We start from the raw sequence: 23543 nt of genomic DNA, 5'->3' as shown, positions 1-23543 counted from the left end.
CATCTGTCACATCCTCTCTATCAAATAGAAAATCAGACCCATCTTGCTACACTCATCTGTCACATCCTTCTATCAAATAGAAAATCAGACCCATCTTGCTACACTCATCTGTCACATCCTTCTATCAAATAGAAAATCAGACCCATCTTGCTACACTCATCTGTCACATCCTTCTATCAAATAGAAAATCAGACCCATCTTGCTACACTCATCTGTCACATCCTCTCTATCAAATAGAAAATCAGACCCATCTTGCCACACTCATCTGTCACATCCTTCTATCAAATAGAAAATCAGACCCATCTTGCCACACTCATCTGTCACATCCTCTCTATCAAATAGAAAATCAGACCCATCCTGCCACACTCATCTGTCACATCCTCTCTATCAAATAGAAAATCAGACCCATCCTGCCACACTCATCTGTCACATCCTCTCTATCAAATAGAAAATCAGACCCATCTTGCCACACTCATCTGTCACATCCTCTCTATCAAATAGAAAATCAGACCCATCTTGCTACACTCATCTGTCACATCTCTCTATCAAATAGAAAATCAGACCCATCTTGCTACACTCATCTGTCACATCCTCTCTATCAAATAGAAAATCAGACCCACATCTGTCACATCCTCTCTATCAAATAGAAAATCAGACCCATCTTGCTACACTCATCTGTCACATCCTCTCTATCAAATAGAAAATCAGACCCATCTTGCTACACTCATCTGTCACATCCTCTCTATCAAATAGAAAATCAGACCCATCTTGCCACACTCATCTGTCACATCCTCTCTATCAAATAGAAAATCAGACCCATCTTGCCACACTCATCTGTCACATCCTCTCTATCAAATAGAAAATCAGACCCATCTTGCCACACTCATCTGTCACATCCTCTCTATCAAATAGAAAATCAGACCCATCTTGCTACACTCATCTGTCACATCCTTCTATCAAATAGAAAATCAGACCCATCTTGCTACACTCATCTGTCATCCTCTCTATCAAATAGAAAACCAGACCCATCTTGCCACACTTATCTGTCACATCCTCTCTATCAAATAGAAAATCAGACCCATCTTGCCACACTCATCTGTCACATCCTCTCTATCAAATAGAAAATCAGACCCATCTTGCCACACTCATCTGTCACATCCTCTCTATCAAATAGAAAATCAGACCCATCTTGCCACACTCATCTGTCACTTCCTCTCTATCAAATAGAAAATCAGACCCATCTTGCCACACTCATCTGTCACTTCCTCTCTATCAAATAGAAAATCAGACCCATCTTGCCACACTCATCTGTCACATCCTCTCTATCAAATAGAAAATCAGACCCATCTTGCCACACTCATCTGTCACATCCTCTCTATCAAATAGAAAATCAGACCCATCCTGCCACACTCATCTGTCACATCCTCTCTATCAAATAGAAAATCAGACCCATCTTGCCACACTCATCTGTCACTTCCTCTCTTTCTGGATTTCTGTTTAATTATATATTACTTATAACCAATAGAAAGTCAAGGTTTTTACCTATCAAATGACATATTGTATTGCATTATTTTCTGAATATACAAGTTTCACTTTTAATACGACACTGGTTTTCACAGGAATCACAGTGGATAGCTTGGATAAATTTATAACTCTTGTTGCATTGTTAGAAAGACAGAATTATGTGGCTATTAGAGTAAACTGACATATTTTTTTTGTATGTTATTAGTCTATGTTCTTCAGTGCATTATTGAATTAAATAAAAATTATTGAATGCACTATTACCATTTGTTTTCCTTTAAATAAAATTGGGGTTATAGTCTGGAGCAAAAACTTGCTTGGTTATGTACTTTATTTCTTGTTTTTTTTATGTTTAGTTTTTATTTATTATTATAAAAGTAACTAAATTGTAAAAACAGAAATCTCTTTAGGTTAGTTGAGGTTAGATTAGATAAAATAAACAATAACAACAACAGTGCAGTATTTAACAGAATATGCACACAAGCAGATTGGGGTAGCCAGTGGGTAATGTAGTTCAATGACATAATGTGCTGCATGTTTCACACGTGATTTACAACTTGTTATGACATGAATGGTAGTCAGATATGGTTTCAAAGGGCAATAAAACATAATTATAAATAAATCTATACTGTTGAGTTTAAAGCTTCTCAGGTTAAACAAATGTAGTTTCTGACAACATTTGAAGCCATTCTAAAAAAAAATTAAAAATTTAGATTTATTTTTTTTTTTTATGGTTACAAGATAGGTCAAATTGACTGATCCTGTGGAGATATAAGGTAGAGAAAATAGATAAAATATAAAGTTTTACTGAAAAATATTTAGAAGGTTTTAGGGACTACAGAAAGGAAATCAGGTTTTTTTAAATGATGAAAGTATTTTAATTTTAACATGATAATCACTTTTCACATGGACTATTCAAAACAAATACTCAATACATTCATGGAGAAATCTTTATTTTATTAAAAATACTTTACTAAAACTACACTTTTATTGAATGTGAAAAACTTATAATGTTAATTGATAGACTACCAAATTTTGTGAAGGTACTATACTGAAAGTTAGAAATATTAAATCTATGAAGACTTTAAATGAGTACAAAGAGGTCAGGTGTTTGGTCAGATTGACCAAGCCCATGTAGGCAGAGTTAATGCTATTGTATTGTGATTGTAAGATTGGTCAAACACTGAGTGACAACAGCCAAAAGTTGAACTTTCAAACTTTTATATTTTATAAAAATAAATGTCTAGAATATAAATATAATAAGTTAATTTGTACTTTTTCAATGAATATATATCTTAGATAATTATATTTTTTGCATAAATCATACAAACCTGATTTCCACTTTCCACCCTTACTTCATAAGAGCCTGCTACAGTTTTTGTAGGGTCCACCCAAACAAATGTTGCTGAGAACTCTTTACCTGGTCCCCACTTATGAAGAGCTGCTGGCTCAGAAAAAGGCCCTATTATTCGGCCAAAGTTCCTGAACAGTTGCTCTTTCAAGTCAAAGTCTGTTCCCACCTACAACGACAGCAAAAAAATATGCTACTTAGTAGAGCTTTTTATTAGATAATATGGATACAATTTCAATTTCTATTCAGTCTATTAAATATAAACTGTCAAACAATTTAAACTGTTGTTATTAAGATTTAGAATAATATTAAGTGACAGAAAATTCAAAATTTCCAAGTTCATAGTTCACAGACTTCCTAAATCCTTCATGTCAAGCATTTCTTGAAAATGAGTTAAAACACTGGGTTCTTTGTTTTTTGATAGCCTATACCTAAATATATTAACACACATTATTTGATGATTGGTTATTATATTTCTGCACAAAATATACTTAACAACTAAATGTTACTAAATGTTAGACAAGTATCACTTTATTGACTGTTGCACAGTGAGTTTCGTTTGATAACTGGGAACATTCTAAGTTGTTAAAAAAAGTATAAGAAACAAGATAGGGCAAAAAGAAAACATCCTTATCAACTGTTAATACTAGCATTTTTTACAGTAATTTTTAGTTCATGCTTTTGTTTATTTCTCAAGCACAAAAATTCAAAATGAGCTATTTATGCTGTGCTCACCATAGGGATTGAACCCTGAGTTTTACCTTTTCTTTGTTAAGAGAGACTAAATGGTAAAACCAGTTGGGGTTTTTATTTCTTCATTTCTAATGTTTACTATTTGCTTCTTCTCAAATATGTTCCAGTTTATATTTAATTTACACTTTGTAGGGTTTGTTTTCTTGACAAACCCACTTTTGGTTATTTCTTAACCATGGAAAGATTTATAATAATTACAGCAGACACAAAACTTCTTCAGTTTTAGCTTACAAACTGAAAATCTCTGTTGTCTCAGGGTTATTCTCAATGAACATTCTTAATTTGTTAACAAAAACATTAATAAAACAGGTATGAAATCAACAATATCTTGCTTTAAGTGAGAAATCTCTAATTAAGCTGTAAGCATATAAAATCTATTAGAAAGTAATTTAATTTCCACCTCTAACATCATTAAACCAAGTGCTTTATCAAAAAAGTTTGATTAATGTCTTCCACACATTAACTAGTCATTTCTTAATAAATGTCTATTGGAAAATAGATAATCACCCAATTATGTAAATTTTATTATCAAGAAAACGAAACATCCAATTAAAGTTTAAAATGCTATATAGGTTTGCCAAACAAAATGTAGTTATTATCTTACTTTACTAATCACTGAAGATTTACTGTAATTGACAAAGCATTTATATATGTTTCTATCTAAGTACATGACCAAATTAATAAATACAGTGTGGCACCATGTATTAAATGGCACTACAAATTAAAATCTACAAATAAACTACACACATTTGGTATTCAAGATTCAGACAATCTGTGGTTTATACAACAACCATTTCTTTATCTCAGAACTCAATTTATATAAAAGTTCTCTCCTCACAACACAAACGTGACTTTCACAAGAACTATATGTGAGGGTTTCATATATCTTTATTGATGTAATTTCTAAATATAATGTTAAAAATGGAGTTCTTAAAGAAAACGTATTTTTTTCAACAAAGGGTACCACTTTTAACATATAAAAATGTTAGTTTATATCAGCACAATTAGAACACTTTAACCCATGCAGTAGCTACAAGAAATTTCCTTTCTAAAAATGTTCATTTTTTTCAAATTTTTTCAATGATGTAAAAATTACTTTTATTTGCAATGTAAAAATTACTTTGATTAGTAATTACTAACACAAACAACCACACACAGCACATCACTTCTGCAAGTATACCTAACTATGGTGATTCATGCTGACTTAATTTATCCTAAGACAAATATAGGAAATGGTGATCATCAGTATGCCATGTTGACCCTTAACTGAATGATCATTAGTCTACATGGATTTTCACCTGTAACTTTTTGATTATTAAACATATTTTTACATTAGTGGCAGCACACAATTTTTGAAAAGATCTGATGAAAATTTCATTTTTTCATCCATGAAACAAAATCTGACACAAGTATTCTCATAAGTACATCATTGGAACTTTCTCTAACTTTCATTATCTGAATGAAAAAAATCTGAGTACACTACACTACTTCAAAAATTATTTTGAGAAAACAACAAATTTGAAAGAACTAAGTTACAACAAATCACTAAGAAACAATACATTATGCATGTATCAATATCATGATAATCTGTCAATAGAAGCTGCTTATCACCTGTATAAACTTTAGTCTTCCAGTAGGTCCAACTGGTTTATGAACAATGTAATGCTGTCTTGGTCGAGCTTGTACTTCCAGAAGAACAGGACTTGATACACCTTGAGCAGAAGCTTCAAACAAAATCAGCGTCCCCTAAAACAAGTTTCGAACCATTAATGTATGTGTTGTTATGTTCACAACAACACCTCTACAGCTTGAAACAAAATCAGTGTCCCCTAAAACAAGTTTCCGAACCATTAATGTACGTGTTGTTATATTTACAACAAACACCTCTACAGCTTGAAACAAAATCAGTGTCCCCTAAAACAAGTTTCCGAACCATTAATTATACGTGTTGTTATATTTACAACAAACACCTCAACAGCTTGAAACAAAATCAGTGTCCCCTAAAACAAGTTTCTGAACCATTGATATTCATGTTGCTATAATTAAAACAGCTACCTTTAAAGCTTGAAATAAAGTCAATGCCCTGTCAAAACAAGTTTTCTAACCATTAATATACATAATGCTATATTTAAGACAAATCTCACTAAAATCAATATGAGTAATGCTTATAAGCATAAGAAAGTAAAATATAAAAATTATTTTCCCATCAAATACTAAAATATTTTTAAAAAATTCAGCTTGTAACTCAGTGTTCTTGTTTTCTCGGAAGTTTCTCTATTACAATGATCAATGGCTCCAGTAAACTACAAATAAAATATTTGCAGTAATGATACACAGTACAACTATATCTTTACACTATATACATGGGTAGGATTCAAAGTGCATGTGTCACAACTTTTTACAGAGTTACATTTAAAAATTAATTAAATAATTCTATTATTAATGTACATCAATAAACTTTACATAAAAATGAAGTATGTAAATATAATTTTAATTTCTTAATATTAAAACAAATCATTTAAATGAATTCAGAATTATCACGTCTGTGTTACATGTTTTTGCTCCAAACTGCCCATTTGAAATTTTCTTTCTACATTACGTTATCCTCTGAATTTGGCATAGAACATATGCATATTGTATAAATGTTGTTAAGCTATAAGGTCAGTTTATAGCTTCCAATCATCTTGCTTTACTGAGATAACGAAAAGAAAATCAAACCCACATTTCATATCCTGTCTTTCCAAAAATATCAATAAATCTTTATAACTAATGGAAAGAGATTCTATTTTACTGAATGCTTTATCAGACTTAGATAATTCCGACAACTGTCATTGAATTATTCAGTGTCAGTGACATTGTTTGCTCAACTCAATCATCTCGATCAGCTCACAGGATTATTTTAAACCACCAACGAGTTAATTACAAAACCTGCTAAATTATGAAAGTTCCAAACATCTTATTCATTTCTGAGTGACAACATTTTATATTATAAATTGCATATTTAAAGTAAATGAAAAAAAACTTTCTGTGCTACTTAGAAGTCCTATCGAAAATTAGGGTTAACTTACACTGAGACTTTGAGAGTAAAATCTTGACTCGGTAAATTTGTGGACAAATCTCCAGTACAAACACAACCAAAATTTCTGAATTTTTTTGCACACAACAGACTTGAACCATTTCACAAAAAGGTGCCCATGTTTTGTGAAAATAAAACTTTGCAAATTTAGAATTATAATTAACATTACTTCTTCAATATAGGGTTGGTTTAATGGACTGGCCACGTGTATATTCAGTTAAATGTTTACTGTAATTCGTAACCACTGGTTAGAATAAACATGTTGCTAAAACACTGCACTTTTATTAAATGATTATTTTCAACAAATCTTTAACACATACTTATAGATAACTAAAGATACAAAAATTAATGAATTTTAATAAATAAATTACCAACATAATTACCAATCTCCCATCTAATGTAACAGAGATGATGGATTTAAACAAAAGTTGGTATACGTTTGGATTATAGCTGAATTTAGTTGTAATTATCTGTTGTTGTTTTTTTTTTTTTGTGGAAGGGAACAATGTAAAAAAAATCCTCATCTTTTAACACGGGGACCAGTTTTTCACACTATGATTGCTATATAACCCAGTCAAAAATTATCTTATTTTGATGAAACCTGTTAAACATATGTAGAAGGTTATTTCTTATTGTGCTTCTGAAAACAGTTTATGGACAGACATGCTAACACTTTTTCATATTTTTTGAGCCAAATATGATTGATGTTACATAACAGAGGTATATGTTCTTCTGCTTTATTATTATGACATATTACTATGACATGGTAACTGCCATTATTATCATGACAAATTATGATGCATTACTCTGATATGGTAACTGCATTTATGACACCAAACAAACTGGTACTATTTTTTACTGAGGAAAATATTTGTTAAGTGTTAATAATACCACAACTTTTGAGAATTTATTCACATAATTACTTCTTATTTTGTTTTACGTACAAAGAACTGAACATAAAATAGAGAAGGTAATTAAATGCTATTTCAATAAGATCCACTACTCTGACATCAAAATTTATGGTAACAAAACTACAAAGATAACCGCAGAGCAATAGATCCAGAAATTGCTGTGAAAATTACATGTACACCAGAAGGAGCCACTGTTTGATAATTTACTTGCACTATTTTACAGGACTGTGTAAACTTTTAATCAGTTAATCTGCTCAGTTTATTTAGAAATCAATTTACAATAGCTTGTATTAAATGTCAGTACCTCAAGCTGGTAGTGAACTTTCATTTCACTGCATCAAAAACAGACGGACTCTAGACGTACCAAATAGAAAGGGTTTTTCAACAAAGATTTACGTGTGATACAAGCAAATAAATGGTCAGATAGTTGTCTGTTATAGCTGTCATTTGTCACTTGCCAGAATATTTTCATGTTTTACTGCATTTATAGTTTCACATTTTGGTTTGATGCTCATGTGCCAAACCCCCATTAAGCAGTTTTGTGTTAATCCCTGAAAATGCATGAAAGGTGCCATTCTGCTTTACAAACAATTCAATTATTTTTTTTAACCATGCAGAATAAACACACACAAATTTAACAAGGTTTGAATCATATATTTGTAACAAAATGTAAAACATCTCAAAGAAAACACATACTTTGTAAGAATCACTCTCAAAAAACAATGTTGCTTCACGAACATTCAGTGGTACAACATTACATGGCCTAGTAGCATCTCGCAGTTGTCGGCATGCAAGCCGAGCAAGGCTGTTATAGATAGAAGTTTTGGCATCATCAGGAGCTGGCGATTTATCCTTCCAATGATACTCATTCTGCCAGTAGGAGCTTGTGACTGGAGAGACTAAAAATATAAATATATTTAGAAGTATTAAGAATAAAAAATATATACATATATATACAAACATAAGTGAGCTCAACTTTGCCTTTATAAAAAACCTGAAATACTACAAATTTTGTAAGCTTAACTGTAAAAAAGTAATACGTAAAAATTCAACATGACAGATAAAATTCAAGGACAGTTACAAAATATTGTTAGCTCTTTAATACTTAAATGTATATTACTATGTACAACAAATATAGGGCTCCATCTGAACTGATATGTTAAATGGCTTTCAGCAAATCCAAAGGATGTGTTTGTTTTTAATTTTGCACAAAGCTACACGAGGGCTACCTGCCCTAGCTGTCCATAATTTAGCAGTGTAATACTAGAGGGAAGGCAACTAGTCATCACCACCCACTGCTAACTCTTGGGCTACTCTTTTACTAATGAATAGCAGGATTGACCATAACATTATAATGCCCCCATGGCTTGAAAAGACAAGCATGTTTGGTGTGATGGGGATTTGAACCCGTGACCCTCAAATTACAAGTTGATTTCCTTAACCACCTGGCCAAATCCAACGAAAATGTACTACTTGTTTTAATACTTTAAATAACATGTCATGAAAAATAAATCACTGGTAGTAGGAGCTTTTATTTTAAATAACATAAATGAACTGACTGCCTGAGAAATGAGTGTTCTGAAAAATTTATGATTTCACATGGTCTTGATTTTTTCTTAACTAAAATATATAAAGTTTTTGTTAACAAGACATAAAAAATAACTAGTAATTACAATATAATTTAAATAATTTTTAAAAACAAATTAAAAATATCTTATTTTAGTTCTTAGAAATAATGAAAATTATCAATCACATAATCACAAAGATATCTGTAACAATGCAACAGAAGAAAAATTTAAATTGGTTGTATGTGAGATTTTATGTATGTGCCAGATTCTTTACAGTAGGTGTCTGTGATTTTCTGATGATAAATTTCAATAATGAACAAACAACTCACAAAGGCAATAGTCAATGTAAGATGCTGTAGCATGTTAACAAACATTGCAACTTGAATGGGTAACTCAGAATATCACCATTCTATAATACAATGCCCTATTGAAGTTTAGCATAAAATATCCTTGACTGTAGAAGTCCTACTAAACAGATTGGTTATCTTACAACATAATTAGTCCTACACAAACTTCCTGAAATAATCATTAGAGAAGTGTTCAAGTCTTCCACTGTAATTTTTACACATAAACAACTTTCCCATTACCACATTTATTTTTGGAATCCAATAGAAAAACAAAAAGATGCACGTTTTAATATTTCATTGCTTGTCTGAAAGATTTAGGAAATTTGAAGAGGAATAACCTTTCTTCCTGATGGTAAAAATCTCATTAAAGTCCCATAACAGTGAATGAGATAAGGAAAACATTGTCCTGTGTAGAATTATATAATAATGCAACTGCATAGGATAATTTATTTCAAATATGATGAGATCAAATATACCTTAAGTTACTTTAATATTAATACTGATTGTAGAAGTTTTGTAATTTAAAGAAGTCCAATTAAAAACAACAATATGGGTAATAGATAAATGGTCATTTGACTAAAGTTGTAGGAATTATATTTCTTCAATGCATATTGCAAAATTTCTTTAACTCAAACATTAGCTTGTAATTGGTAGGTTATTTACCAACACAGTAAACTATTTGATTTGTTCTGCATTCACGAGTTGGGCAGTCACTTACATAATAAATTAACACCATGGATTAAAGCCATACCTAAGAGCAGTGAAGGTATAGTAAAAGATGCATTAGACAATAATGTCTTAAAGAAAATACAATATATTAATAATACTTTAATCTGGCTCCCAATAAATAACAAATAATTTATTTCCTTGTTTTTTGTATTGTTGGAAAATGATTCAGTAGTGTAGGATTCACTCTTTTGTGTAAATCTTTGTTTATTTTAGACTAAAGCAAAACAGTAACACAAGAAGGAGCTTCCAAGATTTTGATATAAATTAAATACACATTTTTATCGTCACACAATAGTCAGTGATTTGCACATTATATGTACTACTAAAATAAACTTAGCTATCTTAAAACTTCAGTGAGAATCAAAAATCTTAACAATAAATTGTTTACCTATTTCTCTTGGTCCATTAATCCATCTCTCTACTTGTTCAATTATCTGTTGGTTAACTACTGGCTCAAATTTTCGACCAAAGAAAAATGGACGGTTTTCTGTTGCCTGAAGAAAAAGACAGTAAATTAAAAACCAAAGAACAACTATGTACAACCATAATGTTACTGGAAAATTCTATAACTTTTACAATCCATTAGGGCAGTATGGCTCAGTGGCTTTACACTGTAGACTCGTGGTCAGATGGTTGGAAGTTCAGGGCTGGACTGCAACATGCTTTGGTACTTTTGAGCAAAACATCCTGGCATCCTGTCAGGAGAACAAGTCAGTATACTCATCTGCTTGTGTAATTCAAACCAGAGTTTGAAAGCACCAACCTTATGTGCCTTGTAAAGACATGGCAAGGAGATAACTTGATACTACTGACACATTTCAACTAAATCCAATGTTGTTAGAGAAAAAAAAAAATCATAACTTTATGTCCATATTCATGCATTGTTCTATGTACATATGTGAAATCATAATATCATAATACAAAAAAAACTCTTGTCATATTTCAAAGATAGTGACATCCTGACAGCTGATCAAATGAACATACTAAGACTAATTATATCTGACACTTAGCTGCTGAAATTTATTCAATGTCATTAATACAAAAGTTGTCTATGAAGTATGTAACTTTAGCTCTTGACCACATCAACACCAACAAAAGGAATTTTCACAGCTCACTGAAAAACGTACCTTAATCCGTGGCCAATCATCAATCTTAAAATCATTTGGAGAGCAGCCACACCAGTCAACAACATGTCGATACTGACACTTGCATCCCTGTTTTCGTTTCCAGTTGGTAACGTGGAGGTTGTTGTCTATAATCTTTTCACAGTACTCACTATTCTGAAGTACGGTGTGGAAGAAAGACTTGAAAACAGAAACAATACAGGAAAGTCAGGAAAACTTAGTTTGAAATATTACTACACGCTGTGTTATACACAAAGTAATGACAACAAAAGTAATGTTTGAATAAAATAAGTCTGCAATTAAAGCAATCGAATAAGTAATACAGAATCAGTGAATAAAAACAGTAAATACATATATAATAAACAACACTTTCATCTTTATCTAAAATCTCAATTTGATACAACAGATTATAATTTCAACAACGTGAAAAACGGTTTGTAATTTTTTTTTGCTAGAAATTTTGTCAAATATTTGAAAATTATACAAAATCTGGATTTTGTGTAAAACGAAATGCTGAATGTAGTTAGGTGCTCTCCAGTATGCACGTAGTAGTGACACATTTGGCTCATTTCTTTAATAAATTTGTAAAAGGCATCATATTGCACACCAAAACTCAGAGCTACCAATATATACTTTATATAGAGCTGAAGAATTTTGCGTGCTTAGCCAAGTACGTCAATTACTCGTCACATAAATTAATTAGTCAATTGAATGATAAAATTAATCATCACAATATAATCAACCAATCAAAGTTAGGGTTTTTGATTATTACTATTTTCATTAATTCCAATTTGGCAAGTAGTTTAAATGTTGTTGTTGTTATGTTCGTTTTAAGAAGGAACCTACGTAAGAGGCTGTCCAAATTTAGCCTTATACATTGCTTGGTAACAGTGTATTTGTTCAGCTTTGGTGATTTGAAGACAGAAATCATGAATTGATTGTTTTCAGTTAGATTTTCACTACCAGTGACTGGGACGTAGACAACTCTCTGGTAGTTTATACCTCCAACACCTGTTTCCTTAAACTGATAATTAGAGGGAACCAACCGGCTGGCAACAGTGACTAATGATAAAGTGAACCAATTGGCTGGTAACAGTGACTGATGATAGAGGGAACCAACTGGCTGGTAACATTGACTGATGATAGAGGGAACCAACTGGCTGGTAACATTGACTGATGATAGAGGGAACCAACTGGCTGGTAACATTGACTGATGATAGAGGGAACCAACTGGCTGGTAACAGTTACTGATGATAGAGGGAACCAACTGGGTGGTAACAGTGACTAATGATAGAGGGAACCAACTGGGTGGTAACAGTGACTAATGATAGAGGGAACCAACTGGGTGGTAACAGTGACTAATGATAGAGGGAACCAACTGGCTGGTAACAGTGACTAATGATAGAGGGAACCAACCAGCTGGTAACAGTGGCTAATGATAGAGGGAACCAACTGGCTGGTAACAGTGACTGATGACTTTCTTTTTTAATTCCTCTAATGTCTTCTTTTTGGAACATTGACTGGAAGAAAAGCAACTGACTTGCAGCAACTACTAACAATTTTCTTATTTCTGAATTGCTGAATAGCAGGAAGACAACTGTCTGGCAATGCCCACCACTAACTTTTGTTTCTTTTTTTCTTGTACACAGCATGGTTTGAGAAACACTGTACTCATTGATTAATCATATGTAATCAATTAGTGGTCCACTGATCAATTAATTAGCAAATACCACTAAATGTTCACCTCCAAGTCACAGAATACAGTTTTAGTTTACTCTGGTTTAGCCAATGAGCTCTTGTAAATACTTCTTCAGTGTATGAGACTGTCTTGTTTCCTCTGTAACTTTTATTTTTACACAAACATTTCACAAAGTGACCTCAACTCAGGTTCACACATTGCTGTTCTTGTAATTTAATGTATAACATAATTCTTGATATTAACATTCAGTACAAAGAAATCACCTATTTGACCAAATGTTCAAAGCCTTAATCCTAACCACCCTGAAAGCAACAAAATGCATTGTTAAAACATTGTACATTGTTACTAGGTTAAACTTATTATAAAGTTTCATTCGTTATCCATTCAAGCCATCTTCAAACTTTATTATTCCTAACTGGATTTCTTGTCATCAAATTCTTATATTACCCCCTATAAACATATAACTATAACACAACAATGCCCATGTCTACAAAAAGCACATATCAATCAAGTCATTTATTTATTTATTTGTTCTAAAACAATATTTTTTTCTTCCCAAATACTATTTAGTAAGCAAGCCTGATAAAGTACAGCAGAATTTTGCAATATTGAGTGAGTAATTTACAACATTTTATTATTTCAAATACAGTATATAAAAACCTAAAAGAGTTACTTTGTTTTACCTCATCCATGAGCAAAATTTGGAAAGGCTTAGAATACATAGTATAGTACAAGTGAGAACATACATCATTACAATCATTAGCAGCTCTATCATTTTCTATATTTCTTTATTTAAGTTTCTACGCATTAAGAAAAATAACTCAAAATGTTGACTTTATTTGTATTCACGTGAGAAAAACAGAAGTTCAAAAAGTCTTGATAGAAATGAAATAGAAACTGTAATTTTAAAAGGTGGGCCTTTCTTCTTCAAGGGCAAGAAAAAGAAAGATCATTCTTTTAAATTCTTGGGCTATACAGTTTCTATGTCACTTCTATCAAGACCTTATTTGTAAATAATAACAATATATATATACATACACACATATGTAATATAACTGAAATATGATTGTATTTTACAAAATAACAGTCCATTAGAATGAAGTCCAGACAGGTCACTTTGAAAAAAACCAGTTGTATACTATTGAATATGTTAATATGAGTGCATGTGCACCTCACCATTGCAACTTTTAAATTGTTAGTCAGACACAGTGAGAGATTAGTTTAGACTAAATGCTTGTGGTTTATTGTTGTATTGTATTGGCCCAATTATAATCTCAAAAAAGAGACAATCCCAATTTTCAGAAACCATGGGAATGAAAAAAACAAGTGCATTATGATCTTTCTTAAGGTCTACAAATTTGATATTATAACTGAACAGACTGCAGAAGGATCAGTTGCAAGAATTAGAAAAAAACGTTCAGTGAACATCTGGCCCACATGTGTAGACATGTAGCCATTTGGACATCCAGGAATGTGATAGGCTAGAGATGGTCTGTAGTCAGCTGTGATTATAAAGTGACCATAAGTTTTACAGATTAATTGTTAATCAAAAATAACATCATTTTATAATCCCATAATTAGGCTGATATTGTAACTGTAGACATTCTAGAATGAAAGAAAATATGAATCATACCCATTTTCTTTTTATGTTGTTTACAAGGTCAGTCAATACAGCCAAACCCATACAGAGATACAATAGTGAAAACAGCTGATAAAATATAAAGTTTTTCTATAAAAAAAAACAACTGATAACTATCCAGGTTATAAAGATCCCACTCCTAAAATTTAACAGCTTTCTGATGCATAAAAGTAGTTTTAATCTTAAAATCAAAATTACCTTGCATGTTGGACAATTACCACTTGATAAACATGTACTTGTAAATCATTATTTAAAAAAATCTGACATTTTCTGTAAAAAAGCTTTGTTATGTTCAAAGATAATATGGATATTTCTATACAAATTGAGGACATTTTAATATTTATGAAATAGATGAAATAAACATACTGTTATATGATAAAGAACTGGGTTTCGATTAATAAAGAATTTTTATTTTTACATTTAAATGGATATTTAATACATGAAATAATTAATATGGCACAGATTGTATTTTTGAGAAAATAATAAAAATGTTGCTTATAGCAGCCCTGAATTTGCTAGTGGGAAAATAACTAGCAAACACTTCCTAATCCATTCACAAATTCTGTGAGATTAATTCAGTCAGTATAGCAAATTTCAGCCTTCTACCACCATTACCCTTGCAGCTTTAAGCAGCCAAAGTTGCCCAAAAATGAAAATGCCAAAAATAAAAAAAATTAGTTACATTTTACAGGGCTGTAAATCAGAAACTATTAGAGATATTGATCTAATATTTGTCAGTTTTTCATTATATGGGTAGATGAGCACATGTGAATTTTTTCAAGACATTCTGAGGGGTCACCTGGAAAATTATCCAAAATCTGGATGATTTGACATGGAATGACCCTTATAAATGAAATTTCCTAGAATAAACTCTGTCACTTTTCTACATATAGAAGTTACCATTTGGGAATTTGGCATCTCTTTTTCAAACACTTTCAAACTATTTTCACATTCTTCTTACCTCACACTCATTGTTTTTTAAGTGCTGAAAGCAAACTTACCTCTGCAGGAAGAAGTGTGTAACTGAAGACAGTTTTTAACCCAGTTAGCAGCTCATTGTTTTCTTTTACCACATAAGTACAAAAGTCTCTACTCAGAGCAACCCAGTCGCTTCCACCATCTATTCGTATACCCCAAGGAAGGGTGCGTTCTCCTATTCTCCACATGTGTGTATCACACTCGTAAAACGTTTTATCTAAACCTTGTTTTGCAATAAATCTAAAAAAAACAATAAAAACGTTTATTTGAAAACACTTAAAGACAGGAAGCAAAAAAAAAACATTAACTTACAAAAATTCTCTATTGTGGTTAACAGAAACAATCAATAGAAATTACAAAATAAACATTATTATTAAGAAACTTTAAAACAAGAACTCCTTTCAATAAAACTTTCAGTAAGATGTCAAACTATTTGAAAATTACCATTCCAGCATTTAGTTTTAACATACAACTAAAGCTGTAATCTCAACACAAACATTAAAATATGCACAAGTTTCTGATGGTTTCTCACAAGTAGAATGGCTCATTTGCATTTCAGTTGAATTAACCTATTAAAGTTTCCTTGTATCTTTCATAACCAGTTGATTTGTTTAGCATTCATCACATGTAGGATAATTTATGGCTAATATTAACATAATGACATAACCGGTCCATCAAATTTGGTGGTATTAAAGTTGGTTTTAATACATATAACTGAACAATCTATTGAACTTAGGTATACGTGAATTATCATTTAAAAACATAATGAGATAACTGGTCCATTAAATTGGGTGGTATTAAAGTATATTTTAATAAATGTAACTGAACACTATACTGGACCTAGGTACATATAAATTATCTTTTAAGACTATAAATTCTGATCAACCAACTTAGTTACTATAGTTACTTATCTAACCTCTGAGTATCTTGACCATGGGACTTAACAAAGTTCATGCCCTTGTTGGCAGTCAGAAAACCTTCCAGTTGTGACAACGACCTACAATATGGAGCACCACTGTTTGGTTTAATTTCAAATATCACATATACATGACATAATAAGCATGGCTTTTATAAAAGCTTGAAGTTACACTTATTTTAAACAAATGCATATTCCATGAGACTCCCTCCTAATCAAATCACAATGACAAGATTATAAAATGAATATTATTTAAATAATTTATTCTTGATTAATTTAACTCACTGATATACATATTCTGATTAATTAAATGTTGCTTACCACACCTGACCTAATACAAAACCAACAGTAAATGATTAAGTAAAGTTAACCTGAAATGTTCTCAATTTGAGTATTCAATTTTCAAACTGTGATGCACTTACTTTATTGGAAAATCACTTTCACTTAAGTTTAATACATAGTCCCACTTCCAGTCTCTAAAGGCGAGCAAGTCACAAATACATTGAAGTAACATCTGAAGGAGACTAGCTCCTCCCCAAATTGTAGAGAGTCTCCACCGGGATAGACGGATATTGGGAAACTTCTCCTCTAGGGGCAACAGTTCCCGGAAGAGATAATCTTGTCGCTAAATAAAAACCAACTTATTCTCAAATGAAAAATGCTTGAAACTTAAATAATAGATCAAGAGTTGCACATTTATTTTGTTATAATATTCATCCAAAATATTTCTAGAAAACCAACAACTACCAGTTTTCAATATATAAATTCTCAATCATTTTTATTTTTATAATTGTACATATTGCTCACAAAAATTAATTTAGATAAAATTTGGGTATACTCAGTTGATGAAGAACAATAATTATTCTTTCAGAATTATGACTAAAATCTTTCGTAGACTGTATTTCATATACCCCTTCTGTTTTAGACACACCCACTATTTTAAATAGCTTTTACTGAACTAAACTGAACAAAAAAATTTTTATTAGTGCAAAAATTATAAATTTTGGTACTTAAGATAAGTAACCTTAGGTTTCATTCCAATAAAATTATAAAACAAAAGGTAACACAGTATGCAAGATACACATGTTCTCATAATTTGGCTGAAAGCAGGGTATTAAGCCTAACTTAATTTTCGCATTCTACGGAAAATTCTAAATTCAAATACACTTTAAAAAAATGAGGTTTTAACTTGCAAGTTTTAAGTATTGTCACCTACATGAGTTATACGCAAAAGTCTAAAAACTGCCAAACTTCGTGTGTATTTCAGTCTGTGTTTAGTTAAGTCTTTGAAGTATTTTGTTTTCAGTACCTAAGTTAACATGCTACTAAAAATCTATTTTCCTTCTATAGAATTTGTTAAAACTAGATGATCAAGCTAAAAGATAGAAAAACAGTCTATTACTTTTGCAGTAAAATGAAATCTTCAGTAATTTCATTTTCTAACTAGCTGAGTTTTAAAATGTTAGTTTACAATTTAAAAGACCTAAAAATAAAAGTTGTATTTATCAAGTGCTAACTTCCTCTCTTTTTTAAGTACACAATGACATAACTTGAAACAATAAATGTGCAGATAATAGATAGCTGATAGTAGTATTTTGCCTCTATATGTATCATGTATACCTGACAGTAACATTTCGAAAACCTTTTGACACAGATAATAAAAATATAACACTGACAAATCATCAATCTGAACAAATAAACATTGCAACAAAAAAGCATCTTCAACAATGACATAACAAGACTTTAATAAGTTTGAAAAATACTAATGATGTATAAAATAATTATCCATTTCTTCTATCAAGGCTAATTCAGATAACATTACTAGTTAGAATTTATTCAAATGTATATGAAATACTTTTAACCCTGTTGTGATAGGTCATAGATCAAAGGTCATGTCTTTGAGTTTGTTGACTTGCATTCAAAACATTACTGAACTACTATTTTATAAATATATTCAATAAGTTTAGTATTATACATTACTAAATTTTTAATTTAAAAGTAAATATTGATTGTTGCGAGTCACTTGGTATGCTGAATGCAGCACTAGATAAAATTAGATGTTTGTAATGTTAAATCACTAAGTCTATAGTTTGAACAAATTAAGAATTCAAATTACTTTTGGCATTAAAACATGACAAACACATTAAAAACAAATGTTCACTGGATGCTTAATTTAAACAAAAGACACTTGAGTTTTTCAAACACTTTTTAGTGTTTTGAAAAACATACTGATTTGTCCGAGCATCAAACAACACAGATAATTTTCACAAAAATGAAGGGAGAAAAATGTTTTGAGCTTTTTGTGTTTTAATTTCCCAGGTACAACAGGAAAACATCAAAGTATAGGATACAAATGAACCAAACACACTGCTGATGTAATGTAATAACACAAATCAGACACAGTGTGATTACAACAATGACCATATCAAATCCTCCCCTCCCAAATATGGAGTCAAAAGCTGTAGAGACAAAGTAAAGCAAACTAAAATTGTCCTTTGTTATAATGTATGTAGAAAAGTTATTCAACTTTTGACATAATCATTCTTTACCATCTTAAATTACTTATATTATACAGTTGGAGTGACTTAAGATAAACACAGAAGTTTATGTAACTTTTAATCATAAGGAACAATAATATTTAACACAAAATCTGGTTTGTTTGTTTGTTTGTTTGTTTAATTTTGCACAAAGTTACACAAAAACTATCTACACTAGCCATCCCTAAGTTAGCAGTGAAAGACTAGAAGGAAGGCAGCTAGTCATCACCACCCTCCACCAGCTCTTGGGCTACTCTTTTATCAATGAATAGCGGGACTGACCGTCACATTATAATGCCCCATGGCTGAAAGGGCAAGCATGTTTGGAATGACAGGGATTCAAACCCACGACCCTCAGGTTACGAGTCGAGTACCCTAACCACCTGGCCATGCTGGGCCAAAAAGCTGGTTTATGCAAATTGTATGTATATGTTCGTAATCCATTCTCATTAATTTATCAGTCACATAATTGATAGCAATTTTGTCAAATAAAAAATGCTGTAATCTCTCAATCTATTTACAGAATTTTCTCCACTATTAATAGGAGGAGCAGTCAGATGCAAAATCATCTAGGGAACTTTAAAAGTTAGTACTTCGAGTCTTGGGAACTCCTAAAGTACTGAATGAACCTCAGGTGCTGCTTAACCTTGGTGTTCAGTTAAAAATGTGTTATTATACTGATAAACAGCTAAAAGGATTCAAGTATTTCCTAACATACCACAAGTTCGTTAAATATTATACATAATTTTAGTAACTTTATCTTATTTTGATAAACTTAGAACATACAATTAATATTCTGTATTGAAATGTGAGATTACAAAATTACTTACTGAGTCTACGTGAATAAAAAAATAATGTCGTGCATGATACAAAGCTTTGATAAGGCGACGGACTTGACGGACGGCTCGACCATTCACTGTTAGCAGGAAGACTATAGTGACTGGATTATTTTTCTCTGTATCTACGGCTGGCAATGCTTTATTTTTTACCAACTCTAGAAAAATACATAAAAGTTATTTCAGAATAATACAACAGTAAATTACAGCTACATATTTTGAAATGAAATTAGTTCTGTCAATTAAAAACAGAGTGTAGAATAATAAAATAACATGTTCTTAGTTTGTGTACTCAAAATGTTATTAGCTCTAATGCTTGACTGGTAGCTATGAGTAGCTTTGAATAGGGTATAGGTTTTATTTATCAAGAAACTGCTATAATTAACAATGTAGGTGAAACTGTATTGAGTAATGTTCATGGTATTAGTTTAGAATTTTTAGTAAATTCTCCAAAAAGTTGAAAAACAATGCACTCATGGCCAATTATCTGTGGAATATTGTATGATTTTCAACAAAAATATATGTATACACTGCTAGAGACACGAATTCCTCGACACCCACACTGCTGGTTCTCATTTCACCTGATTTACCTAAATATACTTTATCAATATAAATAGATTTGTCTTGGAACTAAAATTTGGAAAACTTGATTTGTGTTTTCACCAGTTTGGATCTCTGATGACTGATGTTAATATCATTACATTTTAAACTTACATACACTTTCACTTCTGTTATTGTAATGTTTTCATAAACATTCACACACACTCATTTTAAAATGTATGACACCAATAAATATAATATTTAATCAATATTAAATACTCCTTGTCCATGTTTTCAACATTTGTTTGGCTATTTTAAATACAGAACTCAGCCACGTGTACCAATATAGCTTTTTGCTTAGATCTAGGGCTGTGACGATTACACGATTAACCGGTTACGGTTCAGTTACGAGGCAAAGATTAACCGGTTACAAAAGTCCGTAATTGTCGCAGCCCTACTTAGATCTACCATCATGCTTAGCTTATGCTCTCTGGCAAAACATATTAACTATGATCAAACTTCTTCAGATGTGTACGTTTTGGGAAAATTAAAATGTGCAAAATAAGAACTGTAAAATCTGATGAAGATAAATGATAAAAGTTCCCTGAAACTGTCATACTTACATTTTTCTTCAGTATAACTTGAATTTTATTTACATACATGTCTTTATATTCCACCACTAGAAATGAGTCTTTGAGGCGATCCAAATCTATGTATGTTCATCACACTCGTCCATTGATTGTTTTCACAGGTCAGGTATCCAATAATTCAATAAATATTAACTACCAGTTCATGAACTTAAAAGTGAGGTGCTCACAGTAAGGAATGAAAGTTGAACACATGCTATAACAAATTTTAATAGCCGCTGATCACAAATGAGTGTGTATGACATATACGTAATTCAGTTTTTACAGTGTTTACTTATTTAGAGTATTACCATAAGCCTACATTTATTACAGTGTACAGCACACGTGGAAGTAATTACTGTTCATCCACTTTCAACTTTTATTATTTCTCAAAATACTTAAAACTTTATTTTCCATTACAAGTAACAAAGATAAAATAAAGTAAGCCTTGTGTTAAAAACTAAAACAAATATATATTTTTACAGCTTTGTTCATATTGTCAAAAAATTATTCAATCATTATTTTCTCATGGAAAAATTGTATAAAAAAATTTTGAATAGTAACAGAGTAAAAAAAAAACTTAATTTTGCATAGTATTGAAGCTGTATCAATTCTACTTTTCCTTCTAAAATAATATTTAATTAGTGTGTACAAATGAACATTGATAAATTCATACACACACAACCTAGTGGCCTTCAGTGCTTGTTAGGGAAAAACATTTCTAAGCAAAAGTAATATGACATAAAAGTAACTAAAAATATTCAAGCCTGATATTTCACCTTAAGTTACAATTTACATCTTTACAATAAATAAAAGTAAATAAGCAATTTTACTGTCTATCTACACTGTTTTTTTTATCTGTCAAATACACTGTTTCACTGTACAAGTGAACCAAAATCAATTTTATATACTTAGTAATTACACATATAGTACTATTTACCATAAGAGACAAAAACTATCTCCATGTCTGTCAGGTCAACATGCAACTTGTATGAAACAACAGTAATAATAACTGATTCATTACATTTGCTCAGTTGTCAAAGATATACAATTAAACATCATCAACAAATTTGGTCCAACTAGAACCCTCTGCTACAATTCTATAATAACCCAGGTGTTTTACTCACAGTATATGTCTTGTTTGAAAATGTCCAAATTAAAGTGCACTTTTTGCACTTTTTTAGTTCAGTAAGCTAACAAAGCCAAAAGCATGAAGACCATCCAAAGAGAAGACCCCAAAAATTTATAATAAAATTCAAGGCCTTTAGCATCACAATTAATAACTTGCATGCAGTTGGCCGAGTAAGGATATGTCTCTGGGAATCAGTTTCTTTACATGTGTCAATCTACAAGGATTTATCAAAAAGAACATTTGAACATAACTTGAAAGTAAACAGAATTCAAAATGCTAAACAAACAATACATTAAAGAGATGACCATATGTATCTAAAAATATTCTAAAACAGTTAGATATAATTTTGACAAGGAACAATTAGCCATTGTTTCCTATCATATGACAGGCAATGTTGAATTTAATTTTGAAGATAAAAGATGAGTTTTTACATATTAAACTGCTTTAACTATAAACTGCACCAATATTTAGCAAAATATATGTACACAACTGCTTAAATAAATAGATTAAATAAAATAAAAACTAAAAGAAAAAATCTCACTTGGCAAACCAGTTGCATATACATTCATTGCTAAATATCCTCCACATACAAGACCCAGATTTTTAGGACAAGACATATTGCATTCAGATTCATTGATTTTCGTACTTTCAGAGGGTGGCTCACTCCCACAGAAACACTCTAAACTGTACTGTGTCCCTGCATATTGAAAGCCCGACTGGAAACACTTCTGTACACATAATAAGGGAGAGTTATGAGATAGTTTGGTAAATGTTCTCGGGAGAATTCGTTTCTCTCTTGCATCCTTAAAACAACCAAGATATGTTCCTTTTTTATCACCTGAGAGCAAAATATGAAAACAAATAACAAAGCCTTTATAACATAAAGAAAATAAACAAAACTGTCAACAAAAAAATAAAAATGTGATTTAATTAATTATTATTAACCAAATGATTAACTGATAAAGTCAACACAATAAACAAGTATGATGATAAAACAAATAAAAGAAGCAAAAAAGTGAAGTTTATTTTCCATTTTTGATAATAATTGTTCACTTCAAACAAATTTGTTTTTTTGTTTTTTTTGAGAGTCAACGAGACACTAAAGTGAAAATTATTGGTTTAACAAACTATAAACTTTCAAATGTACCACGTCTTTCTCGTCACATCTAATGTACCTTAAAAACAAGTACAGAGCAGTTTCAACTCCTTTATTTTAAAGGATTACTTACAAGAGTCCATTTGTAATAAATCCATCAGGTT

General features: G+C 31.0%; 1 protein-coding gene across 4 annotated transcripts in view; it reads right to left on the bottom strand.

Annotated features, from left to right (window-relative positions):
• LOC143224783 (xylosyltransferase oxt-like) overlaps positions 1 to 23543 on the bottom strand; it is a 37153-nt gene that overhangs the window by 4720 nt on the left and 8890 nt on the right. For 2 of the 4 annotated variants that reach the window (XM_076453080.1, XM_076453081.1), the window contains exons 4-13: positions 22825 to 23121; positions 19980 to 20143; positions 17035 to 17237; positions 16613 to 16693; positions 15720 to 15936; positions 11384 to 11560; positions 10645 to 10750; positions 8309 to 8511; positions 5237 to 5371; positions 2853 to 3041 (exon numbers count right to left, since the gene is read on the bottom strand). In XM_076453080.1, the coding sequence (XP_076309195.1) occupies positions 2853 to 3041; positions 5237 to 5371; positions 8309 to 8511; positions 10645 to 10750; positions 11384 to 11560; positions 15720 to 15936; positions 16613 to 16693; positions 17035 to 17237; positions 19980 to 20143; positions 22825 to 23121 (1772 nt within the window). The remainder of the gene's footprint in view (positions 1 to 2852; positions 3042 to 5236; positions 5372 to 8308; positions 8512 to 10644; positions 10751 to 11383; positions 11561 to 15719; positions 15937 to 16612; positions 16694 to 17034; positions 17238 to 19979; positions 20144 to 22824; positions 23122 to 23543) is intronic. The other 2 variants (XM_076453082.1, XM_076453083.1) reach the window with 2 other exon arrangements.

The sequence above is a fragment of the Tachypleus tridentatus genome, chromosome 9, assembly GCF_004210375.1.
Source record: "Tachypleus tridentatus isolate NWPU-2018 chromosome 9, ASM421037v1, whole genome shotgun sequence".
In the NCBI taxonomy this organism is placed as follows: Eukaryota; Metazoa; Arthropoda; class Merostomata; order Xiphosura; family Limulidae; genus Tachypleus; species Tachypleus tridentatus.
Note: the sequence above shows the minus strand (reverse complement) of the source record. Positions and strands in the feature narration are given on the sequence as shown.